This window comes from Salvelinus sp. IW2-2015, linkage group LG4q.2 (genome assembly GCF_002910315.2).
Source record: "Salvelinus sp. IW2-2015 linkage group LG4q.2, ASM291031v2, whole genome shotgun sequence".
Classification (NCBI taxonomy): domain Eukaryota; kingdom Metazoa; phylum Chordata; class Actinopteri; order Salmoniformes; family Salmonidae; genus Salvelinus; species Salvelinus sp. IW2-2015.
In genome coordinates, this window is record NC_036843.1 from 27,084,946 (window position 1) to 27,112,372 (window position 27,427).

The 27,427-nt window shown below is 43.6% G+C and overlaps 1 protein-coding gene across 2 annotated transcripts; it reads left to right on the plus strand.

Annotated features, from left to right (window-relative positions):
- The first annotated feature begins 7,165 nt into the window (after positions 1 to 7,165).
- Positions 7,166 to 20,280, plus strand: LOC111963541 (transcription factor HIVEP2-like). Of its 2 annotated transcripts, none has more exons than XM_023987052.3 (7): positions 7,166 to 7,410; positions 10,310 to 14,337; positions 14,926 to 15,101; positions 15,366 to 15,541; positions 15,747 to 15,845; positions 15,986 to 16,833; positions 17,033 to 20,280. In XM_023987052.3, the coding sequence occupies exons 2-7, from the start codon at positions 10,393 to 10,395 to the stop codon at positions 17,498 to 17,500; spliced, it is 5,712 nt and encodes a 1,903-aa protein (XP_023842820.1). In that variant the 5' UTR covers positions 7,166 to 7,410; positions 10,310 to 10,392; the 3' UTR covers positions 17,501 to 20,280. The 2 variants fall into 2 exon arrangements, with proteins under 2 accessions (XP_023842820.1, XP_023842821.1); XM_023987053.3 differs by having other exon boundaries at positions 7,166 to 7,356.
- The last annotated feature ends 7,147 nt before the right edge of the window (positions 20,281 to 27,427 follow it).

The following is a 27,427-nucleotide window of genomic DNA, read 5'->3' on the forward strand; positions in this document are numbered from 1 at the left end:
TCCAGAAGGACAACCATCTCTGCAGCACTCTACCAATCAGGCCTTTATGGTAGAGTGGCCAGACAGAAGCCACTCCTCAGTAAAAGGCACATGACAGCCTGCTTGGAGTTTTCCAAAAGGCACCTAAAGGACTCTGAGACCATGAGAAACAAGATTCTCTGGTCTGATGAAACAAAGATTGAACTCTTTACCCTGAATGCAAAGCGTCATGTCTGGAGGAAACCTGGGACCATCCCTACGGTGAAGCATGGTGGTGACAGCATCATGTTGTGGGGATGTTTTTCAGCTGCAGGGACTGGGAGACTAGTCAGGATTGAGGGAAAGTGTAACGGAGCAAAGTACAGAGAGATCCTTAATGAAAATCAGCTCCAGAATGCTCAGGACATGAGACTGGGGTAAAGGTTCACCCTTCAACAGGACAACGACCCTAAGCACACAGCCAAGACAACACAGGAGTGGCTTCGGGATAAGTCTCTGAATGTCCTTGAGTGGCCTAGCCAGTGCTCGTACTTGAACCCGATCTAACATGTCTGGAGAGTCCTGAAAGTAGCTGTACAGCGACTCTCCCCATCCAACCTGAATGAGCTTGAGAGGATCTGCAAAGAATGGGAGAAACTCCCCAAATACAGGTGTGCCAAGATTGTAGCTTCATACCCAAGAAGCCTCGTGGCTGTAGTCACTGCCAAAGGTGCTTCAGCAAAGTCTGAGTAAAGGGGTCTGAATACTTATGTAAATGTCATATTTCTTAAAAATAAAAAGTATACATTTGTACAATTTTCTAGAAACCTGTTTTTGCTATGTCATTATGGGGTATTGTGTGTTGATTGATGAGGGGGACATTTTTTTGGAATCAATTTTAGAATAAGGCCGTAACGTAACAAAATGTGGAAAAAGTCAAGGGGTCTGAATACAAATGCACTGTATTACTTATATCATTATTGGCTCACTACTAGAGGATTTGTGTGTGTGTTTGGTTTTACTATCCTTGTGGTGACCAGAAATCCTCACAAGGATTGTAAAACAAGGAAAATTGGGACATTTTACCGGTCTCCACAAGGAAAAAGGCTATTTTAGGCTTAGGGTTTGGGTTAAAATTAGGGTTAGGCGTTTGGTGTTAAGGTTAGGGTTAGGTTAAGGTTTAGGGAAAATAGGATTTTGAATGGGAATCAATTGAATGGGAATCAATCAACAAGGATAGTAAAACAAACGTGTGTTTGTGTGCACAGAGCACAGATATTGGGAATGCCAAGCAGTGTGTGTGGAAGGTCTAGGGGACAGACCATGTGTGCGTCCCAACTGGTACCCTATTCCCTATATGGGTCCTGGTCAAAAGTAGTGCACAATATAGGGAGTAGGGTGCCATTTGTGACAGAGCATTATATTTATAGATTGGCAACTTGACCTTCACTGCACAGTATCAGCCATTTTAGTGTCGCTCCTCCAGATACTGAATACCGACAGGTAGCATCATGGATTTAGCTGCAATGCAGTGCACTCATGTTTAGCTTCAAGCCTAAATTATTATCCCTAGCTGTACTCGTACTACACTTAGTAAAGCAGTCCCATATATATCGACGTTTTTTCTTCTTGATATGTTGCATTTGGATTAATATAATTTAGAGTGAATGTAAGTTGTTTTATGGGTATGTTTTAAAAGAGGAATTTAATGTCTAATATCTGGACAGAACTGTGAAGTTTATGTGTCAAGATAAGGGCATTTATATTATTTTCATAAAACTGTTACATACGTTTAGTAAGCAACCCTTTGCTATGCTGTGTAGGTTTTATGTTAACAATTAAGCCTCTCCTAAAATGTTTTTAACTACAGTACATAACTGGTGCAAACCCTGCCAAGGACTCCTTCTCATAGCAGCATCCAGTTGTTCTCACCCAATAACACCTACTGAAACTGAAGAGGGGGAGTCATGGCAGTTATTCATAGTTGTGTTAATTGTATTGTATTAAAAGGGCAAAGATTCACACAAATAACAGAGATGCACATATTGTATCCATAGTTATGGTACATGTAATGATTTGTGCACAGTGTTCAAATATACTATATATACAAAAGTATGTGGACACCCATTCAAATAAGTGGATTCGGGCTATTTCAGCCACACCTGTTACTGACAAGTGTACAAAATCGATCGCACAACCATGCAATCTCCATAGACAAACACTGGCAGTTGAGTGGCCGTATTGAAGAGCTCAGTGACTTTCAATGTGGCACCATTATAGGATGCCACCTTTCCACACAAGCCTAAGATCACCATGCGCAATGCCAAGCGTCAGCTGGAGTGGTGTAAAGCTCGCCGCCATTGGCCTCTGGAGCAGTGGAAACGCGCTCTCTGGAGTGATGAATCACGCAACACCATCTGGCAGTCCAACGGACTGATCTGGGTTTGGCAGATTCCAGGAGAATGATACCTGCCCCAATGCATAGTGCCAACTGTAAAGTTTGGTGGAGGAGGATTAATGGTCTGGGGCTGTTTATCATGGTTCGGGTTAAGCCCCTTAGTTCCAGTGAAGGGAAATCTTAATGCTACAGCATTCTAGATTATTCTGTGCTTCCAACTTTGTGCCAACAGTTTGGGAAAGGCCCTTTCCTGTTTCAGCATGACAATGCCCCGTGCACAAAGCTAGGTCCATACAGAAATGGTTTGTCGAGATTGGTGTGGAAGAACTTGACTGGCCTGCACAGAGCCTTGACCTCAACCCCATCAAACTCGTTTTTGGGATGAATTGGAACGCCGACTGCGAGCCAGGCCTAAATGCCCAACATCATTGCCCGACTTCACTAATACTCTTGTGGCTGAATGGAAGCAAGTCCCCACAGCAATGTTCCAACATCTAGTGGAAAGCCTTCCTGGAAGAGTGGAGGCTGTTATAGCAGCAAACGGGGGACCAACTCCATATTAATGTCCATGATTTTGGAATAAGATGTTCAATGAGAAGGCGTCCACATACTTTTGGTCATCTAGTGTAGATCAAATTCAGTTTAAATTAGAACTTTTTTAAAAGATGAAAGAAATAATTATAATTATGTTGATAAACAATTAATGCTTAAAAATGACTGTGGGTGTAGATGTGACTGCAGTAGTATAAAGGCTGCACAGCATACAGCCAGCTCAGACTGAACAAAGCATTGATAAGGGAACAGAACAGAACAGAGCTTTATTGCCCAACCAAGGATGGAAAAGTTCCTTTGACATCACTTTACAAGCTGTATGCTGCACTTCTATATAATAAGACAGTTTGCTCTCCTGCGGTTGGTGTCCTAATTTTAGCCAACAAATTATGCTTTGGGACATTTTCACCGTCGTTGGTCCACTTCTGAATTCAAACAGTTTAACCACCAGGTTCGGAAGATAGAAAGAGCATGGCATAGGAGCTAACCAGACCGTGGAAGAGTGGTGTTAGGCTATAGTGATTCAATCTCATTCAAATTGCAACCCCCTCTTTATACTGTACAAGTGCATACCTATATATGATGAGGATATACAGTACCAGTCAAATGTTTGGACACCTACTCATTCAAGGGTTTTTCTTTATTTTTACTATTTTCTACATTGTAGAATACAGTGAAAACATCAAAACTATGAAATAACACACATGGAATCATGTAGTAACCAAAAAAGTGTTAAACAAATCTAAATATATTTTTTATTTGAGATTCTTCAAAGTAGCCACCCTTTCCACACTCTTGGAATCCTCTCAACCAGCTTCATGATGTATTCACCTGGAATGCATTTCAATTAACAAGTGCGCCTTGTTAAAAGTTCATTTGTGGAATTTCTTTCCTTCTTAATGTGTTTGAGCCAATCAGTTGTTGTGACAAGGTAGGGGTGGTATACAGAAGATTGGTCAAATTTGGTCAAAGACCAAGTCCATATTATGGCAAGAACAGCTCAAATAAGCAAAGAGAAATGACAGTCCATCAATACTTTAAGACATGAAGGTCAGTCAATCTGGAACATTTCAAGAACTTTAAGTTTCTTCAAGTGCAGTCGCAAAAACCATCAAGCGCTGTGATGAAACTATCTCTCATGAGGACCGCCACAGAAATGGAAGATCCAGAGTTCTCTCCTGCAGAGGATAAGTTCATTAGAGTTAACTGCACTTCAGATTGCAGCCCAAATAAATGCTTCACGGAGTTCAAGTAACAGACACATCTCAACATCAACTGTTCAGAGAAGACTGCGTGAATCAGGCCTTTATGGTCGAATTGCTGCAAAGAAACCACTACTAAAGGACACCAATAAGAAGAAGAGACTTGCTTGGGCCAAGAAACATGAGCAATGGATATTAGACCGGTGGAAATCTGTCCTTTGGTCTGATGAGTCCAGATTTGTGTTTTTGGTTCCAACCGCCGTATCTTTTTGAGACGCAGAGTAGGTAAACGGATGACCTCTGCATGTGTGGTTCCCACCGTAAAGCATGGATGAGGAGGTGTGATGGTGTGGGGGTGCTTTGCTAGTGACACTGTCTGTGATTTATTTATAATTCAAGGCACACTTGACCAGCATGCCTACCACAGCATTCTGCAGCGATACACCATCCCATCTAGTTTGTGCTTAGTGGGACTATCATTTGTTTTTCAACAGGACAATGACCCAACACACCTCCAGGCTGTGTAAGGGCTATTTGACCAAGAAGGAGAGGGATGGAGTGCTGCATCAGATGACCTGGCCTCCACAATCACCCAACCTGTCACGCCCTGACCATAGAGAGCCCTTGTTTCTCTATGGTGTAGTAGGTCAAGGCGTGACTAGGGGGTGTTCTAGTTTAACATTTCTATGTTGGTGTTTTGGTGTGGTTCCCAATTAGAGGCAGCTGGTAATCGTTGCCTCTAATTGGGGATCATATTTAAGTAGCTATTTTTCCCACCTGTGTTTGTGGGATATTGTTTTGTGTTTGTGCATGTGCACCACTACTTTCACATTTCGTTACTGGTTTATTGTTTTTGTTTAAAGTTTCACCGTAATAAAGATGTGGAACTTCAATCACGCTGCGCCTTGGTCTGCTCATTACGACGATCGTGACAGAATATCCCACCACAAGAGGACCAAGCAGCATGTTCACAAGATAAAGGAGTTTTGGACATGGGAAGAAGTGATGGGTGGATGCAAAACCCTTCCTTGGCGGCAGACGGACGGTAATAATTGAGGACAGCGACGACGCCAGGGTTTGCGGCCACAGAAAGCCCAAGGACAACCCCAAAATATTTTTTGGGGGGAGCACAAGGGGTGGCCGGTCGAGCCGAGGCAAGAGCCAGAGACCGTCAGGGAGGCAATGGAGAAGTTGGGAGAGAGAGAGAGATGAAAGAGATGTTGTGCAAGTGTGTTCTGCTCAACATTTGACCAGAAGATCCGGTTAGCAGTCTGGTGAAACCTGTGCTGGCTCCACACATCAGATCTCCAGTGCGCCTCCCCAGCCCGGTACGTCATGTGCCGGTTCCCTGCAATCGCCCTAAAGAGCCAGAGACCGTCAGGGAGGCAATGGAGAAGTTGGTAGAGAGAGAGGAGAAAGATGTTGTGCAAGTGTGTTCTGCTCAACATTCGACCAGAGAATCCGGTTATCAGTCTGGTGAAACCTGTGCCGGCTCCACATCTGGACTCCAGTGCGTCTCCCCAGTCCGGTACGTCCTGTGCCAGCTCCCCACACTTTCCCTGAAGTGCGTGTCACCAGTCCGGTACCACCTGTGCCGGCTCCACACACCAGGCCTCCAGTGCGTCTCCCCAGCCCGGTACGTCCTGTGCCAGCTCCCCGCACTAGCCCTGTAGTGTGTGTCACCAGTCCGGTGCCATCTGCGCCGGTGCCCAGTCCAGGCACGGTGTCCAGTCCAGCTCCAAGGCCGGAGCCTTCCTCTGCGCCGGTGCCCAGTCCAGGCACGGTGTCCAGTCCAGCTCCAAGGCCGGAGCCTTCCTCTGCGCCGGTGACCAGTCCAGGCACGGCGTTCAGCCCGGCTCCATGGCCGGAGCCTTCCTCAGCGCCGGTGCCCAGTCCAGGCACGGCGGCCAGCCCAGCTCCATGGCCGGAGCCTTCCTCAGCGCCGGTGCCCAGTCCAGGCACGGCGGCCAGCCCAGCTCCATGCCCGGAGCCTTCTTCTGCGCCGATGCCCAGGCACGGCGTCCAACCCAGCTTAAGGGCCGGAGCCCTCCTCTGCTCCGGTGCACAGTCCAGGCACGGCGTTCAGCCCGGCGCCATGGTCGGACCCGGGGTCTGGGGGGGGGGCTACGACCCGCACCACTACTTTCACATTTCGTTATTGGTTTATTGTTTTTGTTTAAAGTTTCACTGTAATAAAGATGTGGAACTTCAATCACGCTGCGCCTTGGTCACAATCACCCGACCTCAACCCAATTGAGATGGTTTGGGATGAGTTGGACTACAGAGTGAAGGAAAAGCAGCCAACAAATGCTCAGCATATGTGGGAACTCCTTCAAGAATGTTGGAAAAACATTCCAGGTGATGCTGGATGAGAGAATGTCAAGAGTGTGCAAAGCTGTCATCAAGGCAAAAGGTGGCTACTTTGAAGAATCTAAAATCTAAAATATATTTTGATTTAACACTTTTTTGGGTTACTACATGATTCCATATGTGTTATTTCATAATTTTGATGTCTTCACTATTCTTCTACAATGTAGAGAATTGTCAAAATAAAGAAAAACCCTTGAATGAGTAGGTGTGTTCAAACTTTTGACTGGTACTGTATGTGTTTGTAGTTGTCAGTGATCACAGTGAATTGTACCCTGATTTTACTTAGGTCTGTCTTCTGTGTATTTGGGTCATCCCAGGTTATCAGACTAGTGTAATCAGGGATCCCAGACCCTGGTAGAATCCCTTTAGGTGTATAAAGGACCCACCCCGGGAAAGTGTAGCTGAATATTCTATTCTATTCCCTCCTGGACCCGCTGAGAAATGAACCTCTAGCTAAGAAAATGTTGCTGTCTGTTGTGTTCAGGTCGCTGGTAAAAGCAGCGTTTTGGTATATGAAGGGTTTAAACATTGTTTTGCCCCCACACTGAGAAAGTGTATCTATCTGCTGTGTTTTGGACCCACACTAAAAAAGTGTAAATGCTGTGTTTGAGAAAATGTCTTTAAACGTGGGCTGTTGTATAATCCCTCACAGGGCCCCATTTGCTATTTTTGTGCCTGGGTCTGTCCGCGTCATGCTTGGGTATTTTCTCTGTTGACTAGCTCACGTCAATAGATATTCGAATGAATACTCAGTCAGCCAACAGCAGCGGCAGAAACGTAAGATTGATGAGATTTTACTCCTCGCTAAATCTGATCATTGTTGTTATTACTATAACCCAGGGATGGAGAATGGACCGCTGGAATTTGCAAAATGAGGTATGTCACATGTGACTGGCGATATGGGACAAGAAGGGAGTATACGAGTGTCAGGTTTGTATGAGGATTATATTTGCATGTCTGTCTGTTGCTTAAGGAGATACTATTTTCTTACCACAGATCTTGTGCTTTAACTGCATGCATCTTTAGTAGAAAACAGTCTCATCTTGCATTGGTGTTCATTCTGCATGCTGTGTGCTGTCATGCCATGGGCTTTCTGCCTCAGTGTCCCTGGCGCTATGTATTGTCCTTATAAGATGTATGGATGAGGGGCAAGTTTTGGCCTACATGACTGTCATCCCTGTTATGGGATATGTTCTGTATAGCTTGAACGTGATATGATGCAGTGGTATTATAAAGTCGTTTTCCATAACCTACATACAGTATACTTCCCAATGTCTCCATTCAACATGCTTCAGCTGCTGTATCATCCATGTCTTATCAGCATGTACGGTCAGATCCATAATGATTGGCATCCTTGATAAATATTTGCAAAAAAGGCTGTATAAAACAGATAATACAAATACTGAGCTATATTGTATGCAAAAAAAAAAAAATGGGTAGATTATATTATGTTAATACAATTGCTCAGAGAAAGAGATTTTGTTTAATGAGTAATACATTCAAAAAAAATACTCTAGCACCCACCACTTGCAAGGATAACCACACTGATCCTTTTTCTAAATGTGTTATGAGATTGGAGAACACATTGGGAGGGATCTTAGACCAGTCCTCCAAACAGAATATTTACAGATCCTTGATATCCTTCGTCTGCATGGATTGCCCAATTCAATTCAAACCACAGGTTTTTAATGGGGTTCAAGTCCAGAGACTGAGATGGTCATAGCAAAATGTGGATTTTGTGGTAAATGAACAATTTCTTTGTGGATTTTGATTAGTGCTTGGGGTTAATGTCTTGCTGGATCCACTTGCGGCCAAGTGTCAGCCTCCTGGTAGAGACAACCAGGTTTTTGTCTAAAATGTCCTGGTACTTGTTAAAGTTCATGATGCCGTTGACCTTAGCAAGGGCGCCAAGACCAGTTGAAGCAAAATAGCCCCATAACAGCAAAGATCCACCACCATATTTTACCGTAGGTATGAAGTACTTTTCTGCATTTGCTTTCATTTTTCAACTTCAAACCCACCACTGGTGTGTGTGTGTGTGGCCAAAGAGCTCTATCTTCAGGTCATCTAACCATAGCACCGGTTCCAATCCAAGTGACAATGCTATTTACCAGGGGCTCCCAAGTGGCGGAGCGGTCTAAGGCACTGCATCTCAGTGCTAGAGGCGTCACTACAGACCCTGGTTTGATTCCAGGCTGTATCACAACCGGCTGTGATTGGGAGTCCCACAGGGCGGCGCACAATTGGCCCAGTGTTGTTAGGGTTTGGCCGGGTAGGCCGTCATTGTAAATGAGAATTTGTTCTTAACTGACTTGCCTAGTTAAATAAAGGTAACAAAAAAAAATGTGGTCAGATTAAATCAAAATAGAGCTCTTTGGCTATGCACACCAGTGGTACAGTAGCATCTTTCTGTGAACAGTTTTGATATACCATGAATGAGATATATTACTGTAACGTGCGACACGACCATTAGCTTTACCTACATGAGGAATAGACTTAAAAGAGGTTGTGAAGTGTACATACTAAAGGGTCTGTTCCCTTCCCGCTCTCTCTCTCTGTGGTGCAGTTCAGAGGCGAGGTATGCATTGTTTCAATGAGGCAGGCTTATCTCCCTGACACCCTGCACTTGTAGTTCCTCCTCTCATTGCTTTAGTTGGGAAGGATGGAAAAATACCCAGCTATGAGGTCAGAATGACCTTGAGGAGAGATAGATCCCCTGTCCCCTCCCTCTCAAGGCTTACAACGTTGTCACCTCTGCCCCGATACCTCTGGAAACCTTCTCTCATAGAATGTTCCAAAAAGCCACCTTTTACAGTACACAGTATATACTGGATTCTCCTTTTTGGTCTGTCTGTCTAAGTGAGGGTTGCAAAACTCTATCTGATTACTGTAGTCTTTAGCCATATGTCAAGTGGGAGGATAAAGCACTTCTCATTTGAATATTAGTTGGACATACTTGCAGTATAAGCACAGCCTCTTTGATTTAATGCATGTTTTATCTCTGCATCTTGAGTCACCTTGGATTTGTATCATCCCCGAGAGAGACAGAGAGAGAGAGGGAGAGAGAGAGAGAGAGAGAGAGCGAATACTAGGATGGTTGTAAGAAAGAGAGCGGTAGGAAGTAACAAAAAGAGAGAGCGTCACTCATAGAATGTCCTAATTAAGAGTAGCTCAGTGGGTTTGAACCAGATAATCTTACATAACCTCGTTAAAGAGCACACAGCCTTTGATACTGAGAAGATGAGAATGATGTTCCCTCTGAGACGCAGCATATTGTGGAGCCCCATGGTATAGAGCTGAGGTATAGGACAAGATTACATCCCATTCTACAGGCCCTGGTCAAAAGTAGTGCACTATGTAAGGGATAGGGTGCCATTTGTGATGAAGGCATAGTAATAGTGCCAAGATCCAGATAGCCCCATGGTATGGAGCTGAGATATAGGACAGGATAATATACAGTACGCACATCCAATGTCTTTGAGTTTAGAGTCCAAGTGCACACAAATACAGTACGCACACACACACACACATTGTGATTGTGGTGCACAATGTGTGTGTGTAATATGAGGTACTATGAGGTAACAGTATTTGAGAGAGTCTAGTAAAGAGACAGATTTTTATTTCCTGCTGTGAACACTGGTCATTATGTACCACGTTTATTTGAGGAAGGAACATAAAGTACGGTATTTTTGTAAGTAAGCTATCTTTGCATCTACTGATGAATCGTGTATTCTGTCTTTGGTAGGGATAATACTTGGGTGTCCTTGAGGTAATATTTTGAGGTATGCAATTTCACGAATAATAATTTCAGTTTTCTGATATCTTTCAGATGACCCTTTATCTCCATATATTACTACATTTACATAACAGACATTATTGTCTGTTGGATATCAACCCTGAAGAGGAATCGTCATGGAGTCACTAGAAACTACTGTGGAGGTGAAATGCTCTAAAGAGGGTCTAAAAAAGACAGTTACACAGAAAAAGTGGGCAGCACCAGAGCCTACAACTGCCCAAACTAAAATGCCCCCTTCGGCTGATTCGGAGGGGGAGGGGTGGCACCTATGCCCACAACCTGAGGAGGACCAGAGTAGAACCACATGTGGTTCAACAGAAAAGTCTGACTCAGGGAACCTAAGACAATTAGGGAAATCACTACGCCAATTACAGGATCAAGCCTGCAGTCATCCTCATTACAATGTATTAACATCATATCCACCACAGGAGAGACAGACAGTTCCCTTTGCAAGACAGAAAACGGCAGATGGCTTGGTTTCTGCACTTCCGCTATCCCATGGCAACTGTGAAGGGCCCTCTCCTCAGAGGAGCTCCCCCAGTTTACCTGCGTCTCTTCAACACTGTTCCCAGTCAGGGATAGAGGAGCTATCCAAGGACGTGTGTAGTAAGATGGAGCAGAAGCAGCAGCAGAAGCCTGGGAAGTATGTGTGTGATTATTGTGGGAGGGCATGTGCCAAACCCAGCGTACTTAAAAAGCATATTCGCTCACATACTGGGGAGCGACCCTACCCCTGCGTTCCCTGCGGCTTCTCTTTCAAAACCAAGAGCAATTTATACAAACACAGAAAATCTCATGCTCACTCTGTCAAAGCTGGGACAGTGCCAATTTCAGAACTGGGTTCTTACAATGCCAACACAGAGGACCGGGGATCTTTAGAAGGAGAAGGAGAGTTATACTCTGACGCTGAGCAGAGCTCTGACACGGATGATGACTATTCATCGTTCTTGGACTCTGTTTCAGTCGAGGAACCAGATAGCACCACTGCTGTAAGAGTACTGCATCTCGTTGCCCAGAAACAGGGAGTTACATCGACATTATCTGAGGAGCGTTCAGCCAGGCTCCCGGAGATCAATGATGCTCAAGCTCCAGCCGTTTCTCAGGTCAGTCGTGCAATTCAATCCAGCGCCATCAAGCAGCGACTGGCACTCCGGCTCTCAGAGAAAAGGAGCAGTGACACTGACACATCTCTCTCCCTGCCTAGCCAGGGAAGCAAAGGCAGCACAGACTCAGGCTACTTCTCACGCTCCGAGAGCGCAGAACACCAAACGGGTGGTCCTCCCAACACAAATGCCAAGTCCTATCAAGAGATTATGTTTGGGAAGTGTTACAAACCGAACCCGAAACAGGCCATAACTGTTGTGACTTGCACTACAGACTTAATAAGTGATCGTAAGTCTTCAGAGCGAGGTGTTTCCCGCGTGTTCACACAAGAAAAGGAATCAATGATAGAATCGATCAGAATAAACACACATTCATTTACAAGGGAAGAAATGAAAGAGGCTCAACTAGAGCTCTCTGATTCTGGGCAGCTGGTGCGGAGCAACTCGATGCCCACGTCCTCAGCTTCGTGTCTGGACATGCCACAAGGCCTGCGAGGCAGCCACTCCTTTGATGAGAGGGCGTCCCCTGGAGGTATTAGGAGACTTAGGCGACAGGCTGCCTTTGAACACTCTGCACACGATGGACACACAGAACTTCCTGACCACTATGGAAACATCTCTGAAATTTCCAACCTTGGAGTAGAGATGGAATTTGCGACGAGGAAACGGCGGAAGGAAAAATGTATTAGGGAGGAGGAGGATGCAGCAAGCCAGTATCACACAGACTACGACCACTCTGAAGAGATGAGGGACTATGATTCAAAGCAAGCCTCTCAAGGTGCTCTAACCACTACTCCTTCAGTGAAAGTACATGCCCAAAGCGTGAATACACAGGATAGAGTACAGTGTGATAGACTGCACATGGAAATGTTGGAAGACACCTCAGAGAAGAGAACTTTAGGTAATGTCATCTCTGTGATTCAACACACAAACTCCCTAAGCAAGTCTCACTCTGACGAGTCTTACAACTACCAGAGACGGGAAAAGCCTTCCTCAATGGAAGTGGTGGAGCAAACCGAAACTCGAGATAAAAGGACTGAGATCTTTGCACACCAATTGAGTGACAGTAGATTGTTAGATCAATCATATCAAATGACACCTAAGCTAGTCCGCCAGTCCAACATACAGGTCCCAGAGATCAGGGTGACTGTAGAACCTGACAGTCCAGAGAAAGAGAAAGCAGCTGAGGTGAAACAGGTGAAGGCGAAGGAGCCCGATAGATATGTAGAGGAGTTCCAATGGCCTCAGAGGAGTGAAACCCTGTCTCAGTTCCCCCCAGAAAAACTCCCTCCAAAGAAGAAGAGACTCCGCTTAGCTGACTTGGAGCACTCTTCTGGTGAGTCTAGCTTCGAGTCGGCCTGTACGAGCCTCTCCCGAAGCCCTAGTCAGGATAGCAACCTATCCTACTGCTCCAGCTTCTCGTTTGACCGAGAAGAGAGAGAGCGAGAGTTTATCCCCAAGCCAGCTTCCCTGGCAGCTAGACAGGATGAGTTTGGAAAAGCGTTGGAGTTCTTAGCGGTGCCAGGAAGCGCCCACTCCCTCTCTGTCCTGAACCAGCGTCAACAACATGAAATGAGACGCTCCTCTTCAGAACAGGCACCATGCAACTCTCAGCGCAGAGAGCTCCCAGAGGTCCGAAGCGTATCATTTGACTACGGCAGTCTCTCTCCAATGGCCAAAGTTAGACATGCAGAACTCGGCGCCAGTTACTCAGAACCCAGACGGGGTAACTTGGTAAGACAGGCGTCCTTGAATGTTGACCCTGAATTTACACATCCAGTCCTTCCGCTAAATATTCTTCCTCAGTACCTCAGCAATGCCCTGTCGTTCTCAACCACTTCTCTGCTCTCGCAGTCTCTGCCAATGTTTGCCCCTCAGCCACCACACTCCGGTCTCTTAGTTCCTGTTAGAATACAGGCTCACGTGCCGTCTTACGGTAGCATTACATACACCACTGTGTCACAGGTTGTAGACGATCCATACGAAAACTCTCTCACTTCTCACTTTGCACATTTATCCACAAATTTAGATGCATTATTAGGACACCCCCGAGGACTGTTGACCAACCCAGCCCAGATTCAAGTTCTAGATCTGTCACCAGCTAAGTTTAAGACAGGCATCCCTCTAACCCTGACCTCCAGGACTATCTCCACCACCAACTGTGGATCCAGTGGTGGATCCAACAAGCGCATGCTATCTCCGGCCAGCAGCTTGGACCTGTTAATGGAGGTCAAACAGCAGAAACGTGTCAAAGAGGAGAAAATGTACGGTGAGATAGTGGAGGAGTTGGGCGCTGTGGAGTTAGGGAACTGTAATGTGACCGAAGAGAGCAAGTACAGTTTAAAGACAGAGTTTAAAAGTGACACCAACCAGGGAGCATCACTGTCAGGCCTTTCTTCTATATCCTCTTTGTCTGTGTCATCCTCACATCATTCTCAAGACGCCCGAGCAAGTGGAAGCTTCATCTCACCTCAGCAACAAGGGTCAGAATGTTCTGATTCCCCTATGGACAACTCCTCAACCGAAACAAGCCTACATCCACCCTCTCTGATGTCTCTAAATGATTTCAAAGAGTCTGGCATGGACTGCAAGGCACAGATGGAAATGATGGTGCAGTTAGTCAAAGGTCAGGGCATCCTCATCTCTGACGGTGAAAACACCAAACTGATATCTCAGTTTCCAAGTCTTCGCACAACGACAGTTGTGAGTTGGTGCTATCTGAACTACACCAAGCCGAACAGCACTCCCGACACTTCTCCTATGTCCTCTGTGTACACTACGTGGTGCGTCAGTTCCCATAACCCCAACCCTCCTAACCTCAACACCAGTGCAACCCTGGCTCTGCTCCGCTCCAAACAGAAGACTAACACATGGGTGTACACCATGGCTGCCATGTACCAACCTGGGACTGGGAAACTGGTCTCCTCCTCACTCTTATGGAGGCAGAGGCTTGAGCTGGTGAGAACCTTTATTGTTAGTGTTTGATTTAGTCCAAATCACCCTTACATTTCCATATTGAATGTATGTATACAATCCTTGACTCAGGTTACATCATAAACGATCTAATATTGTATAATATTGTAACCATATTACATTGTTAATATCCTGTATTACCTCACTCCATTACCTAAACATATCTAAACTGCATGTTAACAGAATGTTTATTCTTGAACTCCCGAGTGGCGCAGCGGTCTAAGGCAGCGTCACTACAGCCTGTGGTTCGATCCCACCGGGAGTCCCATAGCGCAGCTGGCCCAGCGTCGTCCGGGTTAGGGGAGGGTTTGGCCGGGGGGGCTTTACTTGGCTCATCACTCTGACTTTGGTCGTCAGTTGAACGGTGTTTCCTCCGAAACATTGGTGCGGCTGGCTTCCGGGTTAAGCAAACGGTTTGGCGGTTTCTGGGGAACGCATTACTCGACCTTCTCCTCTCCCGAACCCATCGGGGAATTGCAGCGATGAGACAAGATCGTGGGGAGAGAAAACGGGGTTACATTTTTATTTTTTATTCTTTCTTCGTATGAATGTTTATGTATCTATCTCATTTAGCTACAGAGCAAACCGGAGCTCAAAGAGCTGGATGTGATCTGCCATGGAAGGAAAGTGAAGGATGCCAGCTGCAGGGTAAAAGCAGCGAAGGAGGACTGGAAAGACCTGGAGGTCTCCTCGAAACAAACAGCAGCGCTAACACCAACGCCAACCCAGATCAAAATCTTTGAAGGAGGGTCAGTTATGATACTATCACATTAATCAGTAAGCAATAGAGTGTTCATTATAATGTCAGTTTGTAATGTTTTATATAGGGGTGACGCCTGGTGGTACAAACGATTTGTAACTTTATTTATTTAACCCGGTAGTCCTATTGAGGTCAGAAGACCCCTTTCCCAAGGGTGACCTGGAATTAGATGAAATATATGTTTTTTCACTTACCTTGCATGTCTAAAGCTTTTTATAGAACATCACATGAAGGATTGTTTCCCTTCCCTCAGGTTCAAGTCTAATGAGGACTATGTGTACGTGAGGGGCAGAGGCCGGGGAAAGTATATCTGTGAGGAGTGTGGCATCCGCTGTAAGAAACCTAGTATGCTGAAGAAACACATACGCACCCACACTGACGTCAGACCCTACGTCTGCAGGGTCTGCAACTTCGCTTTCAAAACGAAAGGTGGGTGTCCCGTCTTTTTATTCCATTGAAATGAATGAAACGAGAGGTACGGACGCACTTTGTGACAACTGATGATTTGAAAAGGGATTTATACATTTGATTGATTGATGACAATAGGAACATTTATTTCCAAAATGTACAATTGAATGGTAATGAATATAGTAAGCTCAACAAGATTCATCTTTAAATGTTTGTTGTCCTACAGGAAACCTGACCAAGCATATGAAGTCAAAGGCTCACATGAAGAAGTGTCTTGAGCTTGGTGTGTCAGTCACAGTGGATGATACAGACACACAGGAATCTGGTAAAATATTGTCCAATGACCAGTATACTATACTTTACTCCCTAATATGAATTATTCAAATATGTAACACTGAATTAATGACAGAAAGGAATTTGATATTATATTTGTCATAATTTTTTCTGTTCTTTCAAACAATACAGATGACATCCAGCAAGACTCGAAGACCGGGATCTTGAGCACAGCCAAACACCAGTTCTCAGACGCAGACGACTCCGATGGCATGGATGAAGAGATAGATGACATCGACGAAGATGACGATGATGATTACGACGGTGGCTCCACTCCAAAGATCCGCTCCCGGAGCACCAGCCCTCAGCCCTGTGACATAGCCTCTCCGTCGGTCACCGCTACCACCGTCACCCAGGTTGTGTCGTCAGCTCTCCATGGCTGTACCCTCAGTACCTTCCGTTCTCTCCCCAGCTGCCTCACCAACTCCATCGTGCCTCCATCGTGCCATCCCCATACCTCCATCTCAGGCAAGAGGACAGGGCCAGACCGGAGGACTGTCTTGGCCTCCAGCCTGGACAAGGAGCAGAGTGAGAGAGCGAGGCTTGTGGAGGAGGACTGTAGCCTGGCCATGCTGTCTCCTGACCAGGGATGTCTGTTCACCGGTCTGCTGTCCACTGGCTGGGAGTCCCCTCTGAGGGAACCGTCCCCCTCCCAGCTCCGCTACCCATCACCCCGTAGAGACCTCTCTCCCCGGGGTCGCTCCTCACCTCGATGGGACACCTCCCAGCTGAGGCCCAGCTCCCCCAACGTCACCCCCATCCAGCACCTCTCCCCGGCCTGCATGGAGAGGCCCATGTCCCCAGGCGGAGTGGACCTGCCTGGGAGGAGGGAGCCATCGGCCCGGGGCAGACAGAGGGTGGTGCTGAGGGCTGTGTCTCCACGTAGAGGGGGCTCGCAACACAGAGGGTCTGGCGATAAATCCATGCAACAAGCCAAGGCTGAACTTGTCCACAAGGGAGGATCCATTGAAATGGATTTGGTATGTAATGTAGTTGTATACACTATATTATACACACATGTTTAGATTGACTAGTATGCTTGTCCATGCAAAACTAGTTACACTGACTTCATTTCTTGATATAAAACATTTATTCATTTTTTTTCTCCCACCGCTGGAGTCCCTGCATTAAACTGTAGAAAAGTTTATTCTGGTAGTCACTATAACTTTTTGTTTTTAGGATCAGAGGAGAAGCACGCTCCCCAACCTGCCTGGTCCCTCCAGCTCCAGTTGTACCCATCATAACGTCCTCAGCCACCTTCCCCTACACTCCCAGCAGCAGGCTCGAACTCTTCTCCCCATGGTCCCTATCGGGGGGATCCAGGTACTGCGCTCTTTGCCCTCCTGCAGCTCTGACCGGACCCATCTGTCAGCCCTGTCCCATCAGAAGACTGAGCTCCACCAGGACAGCAATAAGGAGGGATCTGCCTGTGTGGCGGGCCCAGGTGCAGAGGACACAGTAGCCCAGCAGCAGGAGAAGGAGCGGGAAAGGGAGAGGCCGTCCCCCCACCAGACACCCTGGGACTCTGAGGAGGAGAAAGATCCTGTCTCTGTCCTCACGGTCAGGGACCCTAAGCAGGAAGAGGGTCTTCAGACCTGCACCAAGGCCATCGCCTCCCTCAGGATCACTTCTGAGGAGCATCTATAGACTGGGGTTGCATAGGGCTCTGGTCAAAAGTAATGCACTCTATAGGGAATAGGGTACCATTTGGGACATACACTACATGACCAAAAGTATGTGGACACCTGCTCGTCTAACATCTCATTCCAAAATCATGAGCATTAATATGGAGTTGGTCCCCCCATTGCTGCTATAACAGCCTCCACTGGACTTGCTTCCATTCAGCCACAAGATCATTAGTGAGGTTGGCCACTGATGTTGGGTGATTAGGCCTGGTTCGCAGTCGGCGTTCCAATTCATCCCAAAGGTGTTCGATGGGGTTGAGGTCAGGGCTCTGTGCAGGCCAGTCAAGTTCTTCAACACCGATCTCGACAAACCATTTCTGTATGGACCTCGCTTTGTGCACGGGGGCATTGTCATACTGAAACAGGAAAGGGTCTTCCCCAAACTGTTGCCACAAAGTTGGAAGCACAGAATCGTCTAGAATGTCATTGTATGCTGTGGCATTAAGATTCCCCTTCACTGGAACTAAGGGGCCTAGCCTGAACCATGAAAAACGGCCCCAGACCATTAATCCTCCTCCACCAAACTTTACAGTTGGCACTATGCATTGGGGCAGGTAGCGTTCTCCTGGCATCCACCAACCCCAGATTTGTCCTTCGGACTGCCAGATGATAAAGTGTGATTCATCACTCTGGAGAATGCATTTCCACTGTTCCAGAGTACAATGGCGGTGACATTTACACCACTCCAACTGACGCTTGGCATTGCACATCGTGATCTTAGGCTTGTGTGCAGCTGCTCGGCCATGGAAACCCATTTCATGAAGCTCCCGACGAACAGTTCTTGTGATGACGTTGCTTCCAGAGGCAGTTTGGAAGTCGGTAGTGAGTGTTGCAACCGAGGACAGACGATTTTTACGCACTTCAGCACTCGGCGGTCCCGTTCTGTGAGCTTGTGTGGCCTACCACTTCGCGGCTGAGCCGTTGTTGCTCCTAGATGTTTCCACTTCACAATAACAGCACTTTCAGTTGACCGGGGCAGCTCTAGCAGGGCAGAAATGTGATGAACTGACTTGTTGGAAAGGTGGCATCCCATTACGGTGCCATGTTGAAAGTCACTGAGCTCTTCAGTAAGGCCATTCCACTGCCAATGTTTGTCTAGGGAGATTGCATGGCTGTGTGCTCGATTTTATACACCTGTCAGCAACGGGTGTGGTTGAAATAGCCGAATAATTTGAAGGGGTGTCCACATACTTTTGTACATATAGTGTACCTTGGCGCTTCCTCCAGGAGCAGCTGAGCCTCTCATCCATCGTCCAGTCCCCAGCTTGCCTGGTCCTAGATCTGTTTATGCTGTCTTGCCAACTTCTATGGTCACATAGGAGTTGGCAAGACAGCACAAGCAGATCTGGGACCAGAATACACCCACAGTCCCTCTCAATCTCCTTCCTCTAGACAGACAGACAGGCAGTCAGACATACAAAATGACTTCATCCAGGCCCTTTTGGTTGGGTGTTGGAGGCTCTCCTCTCAGTCGGTTCAGGTTTCTGCATGCAAGTAGTGTAAAGGCCAATCATCTAACAAGCCCCTTCCCTCCTGTCTCCCTCCCACAGACTATATCTATATCTGAGCCAAGAACAAACCTTGAAATACAGAAACGACACAGACTTCATGCTCTCTATGAATTTCTCTATGAATTAAGAGTTTTTGAACATGTAGGTCAGCATGAATATTCATAGCGAAGGACAAGCAAGAAGTCAGTTGAAGTGGTGGCCACAGGTGCAAAACATGGTATCAAAGTAAATGCTTATATATTAATTAAGCTTGCATACACTTGCACACAAACATACTTATTGATGTTGATTATACTCCATAACCCACTCTTAACACATACAGTATGTGCATACACATGTATATGTGGACATGTATACGTGGACAAGCATTTCGCTACCACCGCAATAACATCTGCTAAATATGTGTGTGTGTGACCAATAACATTTGATTTGATTTGACTACTTTGAATATAGGCTGTTATTGTATTCATATCGAGTGATGATAGTTAAGGGTTTGATTATTGAAAAAATTGGAGGGGAAATAACAACAAAAGTATCTGAAATATGAAAGTATTTGAAAATTGAGTCTGACCAAATTTAGCGTAGACTTGCTTCTTGTCCAGTTTGGTGCTTTTGATTGAACAGCAAAGGTCTGTCCGTGCCTTTTCTTTGCTTTCCACCTATGTTTTGAACGAGCATATTAAGCAAGGGAAAAGTGAATATCATTTTGAAGGAACTTTTAATCAGAATTGTCTGACGTGACAGTGTTATTTACCATCAATGAATATTGCACTAAAACATAGCTTTTACTTTGTGGAATAATTAAATTGCTGATTTGTGCAGCTACGTTTAATGTAAATGTATCTATTTGACATGTTTTATGTTGCAGATTCTCAACGTTGTGTTTTTATCTTTATGCTATTGCACAAATAGAGAAGTGAATATTATGTATACTTGCGAGATGTCTTTATATATTAGAAAAGTACTCTCTTATTGATGATGGAAAATATTTGACTACTATTTATATGCTGTATATTATCTCCACTTATGCAACAGTGTGTCCCACTGACCGATAATTATGAGATCCTTATGATGTCATGTCATTGCTTTATAACTTATGGCTTGATCAAAAACTTGTTTTTGTTATTCTGGCCTTTGAAACCTTTATGAATTGAAATAAGCACTTTCATCCTAACTTTGATAACTGACTGAGATGGTTAGTGAGGAGAAATAAAAACAATCGTGTGAGCTATTGTGAGTTCAAACATTCCACTTCTTTTAAGTGATCCTTATCTACAGTGTCTTCAGAAAGTAGTCACACCCTTTGACTTTTTCCACATTTTGTTGTGTTACAGCCAAAATGTATTACATTTGGATGTTGTGTCACTGGCCTACACGCAATACCCCATTAATGTCAAAAAGGAATTCTGTTTTTAGAAATGTTTACAAATTAATTTAAAATGAAAAGCTGAAATGAGTCTTGAGTCAATAAGTATTCAACCCCTTTATTATGGCAAGCCTAAGTATGTTCAGGAGTAAAAATGTGCTTAACAAGCCATATAATAAGTTGCATAGACTCTGTGAACAATAATAGTGTTTAACATGATTTTTAAATGACTACCTCATCTCTGTACCCCACACTTAATTATTTGTAAGGTCCCTCAGTCGAGCAGTGAATTTCAAACACAGATTCAACCACTAAGACCAGGGAGTTTTTCCGGTGACTCGCAAAGAAGGGCACCTATTGGTAGATGGGTTAAAATTTAAAAAAGCAGACATTGAATATCCATTTGAGCATGGTGAAGTTATTAATTACACTTTGAATGGTGTGTCAATACACCCAGTCACTACAAAGATACACGTGTCATTCCTAACTCAGTTGCCGGAGTGGTAGGAGACCACTCAGGGGTTTCACCGTGAGGCCAATGGTGACTTTAAAACAGTTACAGAGTTTAATGGCTGTGATAGGAGAAAACTGTGGATGGATCAACAATATTGTATTTACTCCACAGTACTAACCTAAATGACAGAGTACAGAATATAAATATTTCAAAACATGCATCATGTTTGCAATATGGAAATAAAGTAAAACTGCAAAAAATGTGGTAAAGAGATGTACTTTATATCCTGAATACGTTATGTTTGGGGCAAATCCAACACAACACATCACTGAGTACCACTCTTCATATTTTCAAGCATGGTGGTGGCTGCATCATGTTATGGGTATGCTTGTTATTGGCAAGGGAGTTTTTTGGGGGATAAAATAAATGGAATTGAGCTAAGCACAGGCAAGATCCTAGAGGAAAACCTGGTTCAGTCTCCTTTCCAACAGACACTGGGAGACAAATTCCCCTTTCATCAGGACAATGTCCTAAAACACGAGGGGAAATATAACCTGGAGTTGCTTAGCAAGACAATATTGAATGTTCCTGAGTGGCTTAGTTACAGTTTTAAATTAAATTGTCTGGAAAATCTATGGTAAAACTTTAAAATGGCTGTCTAGCAATGATCAACAACCAACTTGACAGAGCTTGAAGAATTAAAAAAATAATCATGTGCAAATATTGTACAATCCAGGTGTGCAAAGCTCTTAGAAACTTACCAAGAAAGATTCAAAGCTGTAGTCACTGCCAAATGTGATTCAAACATGTATTGACTCAGGGGTGTGAATAGATATGTAAATGAGATGTTTCTGTATTTAATTTTCAATACATTTAGAAGAAAGAAATGAAAAAAATGTTTTCAATTTGTCATTATAGGGTATTGTGTGTAGATGGGTGAAAAAAAATCTATCTAATCCATTTTGAATTCAGGCTGTAACACACCAAAATGTGAAATAAGTAAAGGGGTATGCATGTACAGTGCATTTAAGTTTTACAATTTTCTTCCCTTTAATTTTAAGTGTGAATGTTCTTTTAGGTTTTAGGTGAAGAAGATGGGTGGATTAATTCATTTGTTTCCGTTACAAATGTAAATACTTGTACACTGAAATTCATATTTCCTTAATGTGCAGTTTTTTTTCTGGGTTGAATTTTCAGTGTTGAATTCACAACTTTTTATGTGGATTGTAGATATCTTTTAAGAGGTAAAAAATAATGGCTGCATTTTAAATATTGAAGTTAACATGACGTTAGCAAATTGACTTGACATTTACAGTTTCACAGCTGAGACATGAGTGTAGATTGATTTAAAATACGTTATACTCAGCTTTAACTCTCACCATGATGTCTGGGGTAGCTATCACTTTACCGACTCCATTTACATGCTATCACAGGTCATACTGTATGGCAGGGGCGATTTTAGCATGTAAATCTTGGTTGGGCAAACTCCCCCCAATTTTTTTTTTTTAGATGCATGCCAGCAAAGCCACTGCACAACACAACACTAAACTATACATGAATTACACTATAATGGTGACTTGCGGTGCCCACAAACTGTTAGGGCCTACATAAAGCTGAGCTTTCTTTTCAGCATCATAGAGTGAATCCTTACCACTGCTACACCTGGCTATCAGCAGAGCCTTGCCTGGCAGCGAAACAGCCTCATTTCTTTTTTAAATTGAATTAACCTTTAATTAACTAGGCAAGTCAGTTAAGAACAAATTCTTATTTACAATGGCGGCCTACCAAAAGGCAAAAGGTCTCCTGCGGGGATAGGGGCTGGGATTAAAATAAATAAATATAGGACAAAACACATCACGACAAGAGAGACAACACAACACTACAATTATCAGAGACCTAAGACAACATAGCAAGGCAGCAACACATGACAACACAGCATGGTAGCAAAACAACATGAAATGATTTACTGTCTTTTAAAAAAAACAGCTGATATGGCTGACTTGCTTAAACAAATGTCGTTTCTACTGACAATTGAGATGAACAAACTATGGCATAAGGTGACGGCGAGCGGATAAGAGGTAATCTGTCATTTCGATTAAGACATTAATGAGCGAGCTATGATGGACATAACTATTTGGTCAGCACTTTTTAAATGTACAGCGACAGAATTTAAGACATGGGCCATTCTTACAGTATTCTCCCTGTATACCAAGTCAGAACCGTAGGATAAATAAAGGGGTGCATATAAGCAGACAAAGTTCTTATAATATTCAATGGTACAATTTCTCTAAAACAGGCTATTGGCTACATGTGCACCACCAAGTCAGAACAGTAGGCTAAGTTAGGAGGGGGAAAGGCACCAAATTATTAGGGTGAGGCACATGGGCTACTAACAGCTTTCTACACAACATACACTTAGTATTACGTTCTTAGCTACAGTATACATATCTCCCTGACATATTACATAATTTATGTAGCAGCATACAAGACCCAAGTCCCCGACTTTGAATTCTGAATTGGATGACCATTCAAAACGTATTTTTCCAGTCGGTGCAAGTTTTTTTCAGAGTTGCCAGTTGTCTTGAACTCACTGAAGTCTGAGATTTCCCACTTCCCAGTTGTTTTGAACAGAGCAGAAATCATACTGGATTGACTGCATGGCCAATGTATTCAACCTTTTCTGGCCCATCGTGTTGAATGTTTATCCTTTTAAGCTTGGAAAAGAGACCATTAAACCCAGACTTGGACCACACACCCACTCCACTGAATAGCAGGATAGTGATTGCTTTGCAATGCTTGCAGTTAGCCACTGATTCCTTCCAAACCACTCATTGTTGAATTTGCGATTTCCAACTTGTTGTGTAATGTTTATGTCCAATGGTTGATGAGCACCGATATGTTTTATCTAGAATTTCTCTTAATCTGAAAAGGATTTGCCAGTAGATTGTTGACTTTTTTATTTTATTTTACCTTTATTTAACTAGGCAGGTCAGTTAAGAACAAATTCTTATTTCAATGATGGCCTAGGAACAGTGGGTTAAGTGCCTTGTTCAGGGGCAAAACGACAGATTTTTACCTCATCAGCTCATGGATTCGATCTTGCAAACTTTCGGTTACAAGTCCAACACTCTAACCACTAGGCTACCTGCCACCCTGCTGACTTGATTCATGATGATGACTGCTAGCTTGCTAGCTAAGATTTTGAAAGTATGATGTTGACATGATCACTCCAATCAAAGCTACGGTAGATATAATATGATGTCATTTTATCTATGGCCAATGATCTTGAGCCTTCTTGGATGGGCAGTTCTAATGTAACTCTATGGCAGCACCCAAGGGGCTTGAAGTTTCGAGCTCTACCAGTAGATTTTGCAGTGACGTAGTGTCCCCATGAGCAGGGTTGGCGAGTATCGGATTACATGTAATCCGTTACATGTAAGGGATTACAAAAAAACTGTAACTGTAATCCGTGACGTTACCAGCAAAAAATATTATAATCAGATTATAGATACTTTTGAAAAACTAGATGATTACTTCGAGGATTACTTTCAAATTCAGAAAGGATGCTTGGGAAAACCCTTCTCTGTTTACTCAATGACATTCAAATCAGCATTGAAAAAAGGCACAATTATAAGTTTGTTCCACCTGAGCGAGTCTGACCACAAGTCAGAGACCACTATGATGACACACCAAATGTGTTTGATGGATTGCTGGAAAGGAGCAGGAATAGGCTTTTGCAGGCTACAGTCCAAGCTATGTCTTCCAATGGTGCGACTAATGTCGGCATCCAAAGATGATCCAACTCGAATAAACGCTTGGAGGTAAGAATGACTGCAGTGGTGTAGCCTACGGCGATACGGATATAATTTATAATTGATAACTAGATAGCGCATTGATGTGAATCACTGCTGCTCTCTCATTTAACTATTTGCGCCTTACGGATTGAAGTGGATGGCTGTTCACAAATCTAAATGTGTATTTGAACCCAATAATCGTTGAATGCAAGAAGTTTAAGCTGCCGATCAATCATTGTTTTTGAAACCAGTTGACAGCCAGTGAAATTGTGCTTTTGCAATAGCTGCATAGCATGGATCCCAGCCTATGGAATAAAAGTGGGTCTTTTATTGCTCAATCTAATTCATGCTGATAAAAAAATATCCATAGACCTAATAGACACATGCTCAAACTCGCACACTTTTGATAGACTTAAAGGGGCAATCTGTAGATGCTACATCCATCTTTGGACTTACAAATGATATATATATACAGTGGGGCAAAAAAGTATTTAGTCAGCATGACAATGATCCCAAACACACCGCCCGGGCAACGAAGGAGTGGCTTCGTAAGAAGCATTTCAAGGTCCTGGAGTGGCCTAGCCAGTCTCCAGATCTCAACCCCATAGAAAATCTTTGGAGGGAGTTGAAAGTCCGTGTTGCCCAGCAACAGCCCCAAAACATCACTGCTCTAGAGGAGATCTGCATTGAGGAATGGGCCAAAATACCAGCAACAGTGTGTGAAAACCTTGTGAAGACTTACAGAAAACGTTTGACCTCTGTCATTGCCAAAAAAGGGTATATAACAAAGTATTGAGATAAACTTTTGTTATTGACCAAATACTTATTTTCCACCATAATTTGCAAATAAATTCATTAAAAATCCTACAATGTGATTTTCTGGATTTTTTTTTCTCATTTTGTCTGTCATATTTGAAGTGTACCTATGATGAAAATTACAGGCCTCTCTCATCTTTTTAAGTGGGAGAACTTGCACAGTTGGTGGCTGACTAAATACTTTTTTGCCCCACTGTATATATACATACAGTACCAGTCAAAAGTTTGGACACACCTACTCATTCAAGGGTTTTTCTTTATTTTTACTATTTTCTACATTGTAGGATAATAGTGAAGACATCAAAACTATGAAATAACACATTGAATCATGTAGTAACTAAGGAAGTGTTAAACAAATCAAAATAGATTTTAGATTGTTTAAAGCAGCCACCCTCTATCTTGATGATACCTTTACACACTCTTGGCATTCTCTCAACCAGCTTCATGAGGTAGTTACCTGGAATGCATTTCAATTAACAGGTGTGCCTTGTTAAAAGTTAATTTATGGAATTTATTTTCTTCTTAATGTGTTTGAGCCAATCAGTTGTGTTGTGACAAGGTACGGGTGGTATACAGAAGATAGCCATATTTGGTAAAAGACCAAGTCCATATTATGGCAAGAACACCTCAAATAAGCAAAGAAAAACGATAGTCCATCAATACTTTAAGACATGAAGGTCAGTCAATCCGGAACATTTCAAGAACTTTGAAGAACTATTTAACTAACTAAAAGGCAGTGTTAGTGTTAACTCACCAAGTTACAGACTATTTACCTCTTATTAAAGCAGTCGCTAATTCCCTTGATTAGTTATTGACATCGTTACAGGACAGTCAGGATAGAGAAAACACAGTGATGTTTCAGATTATATCATATTTGTCCTGGGCGGGAGAACTCTCCAGAATGAAGTGAATAGAGATTTATATTCTACTGACATCTTCTGGTGATGAATGATCAGTACAGGCAACTGTTACTTTGAGAAAGGGGAGAACGTCAATTGCACATAAACACAATCCTTCACATTCCAGGCACTGTTACTAAGAATACCATGATCAATTATACAATGGATTTCGTGTGTCGTTTAGTCATAAAATGTATTCGCTGTCTATTAATTCAGTTCTAATATGCTGGAGGGTGAGCAAAATATGATTGCTGGTTGTATAGTTTATGAATCTACATAGTACTATGGGTCGCAATAGCTTTCAGAAATCAGCATTTTTAAAACGCAGACCATAAAACACATGCGTTTTAAACCATTTCACCTGCGTTTTATATTGAAAGTCAACAGTGGTGTTTTGCATAAATGAAGTGATTGGGGCGTGCAATAACTAAACGATGCATGGCCATCATATTTCTCAATGTTTATCGTAGAAAGAATGTAGCCAGATACATTTCCTAATGTTTTGCTTGAAGAATCTAGCATTTTAACTAGCTACCAGAGAAATACTAAACAGGAGGAAAGTACCGGACAAAAGTAGTCTACAATAGTCTGCACATCAGTCAGAGCAAAAACATTTCATCGGAGTGTAGAAGTGCAACAAAAAAAAAGCAAAAAAGTAGTCCTTTTACATGAACGATTTGGAGCGAACCCTGACTGAAAACCGAGCAGAATTTACAATAAGAAGCATTTTATAAAACGCAACAAGATGTAGCCTATTTTCTGCGTTCTGTCTTTCCTTTTCTGCGTGACAAATGCGAATCCTGCGTTAACGCGACCCCTGATAATACTGTTACAAAGTCCTTAACGTTTCTTGGTAAACATCAACATAACTCTTGTCGGTAGGTCATTACAAGCTTAGAGGCATAAGGTTTGTGTGGTTTCATTGTGGGACGTTCTGAACAGGGGATGCGATTTATATGTTATTATTTCTCTATGGCCTCTCTCTTTCTGTGTTGCTGTCAATTTGTTCCCCTGTCTCTCTGTTATGTCCCGGTGGTTTATTTTGAGGT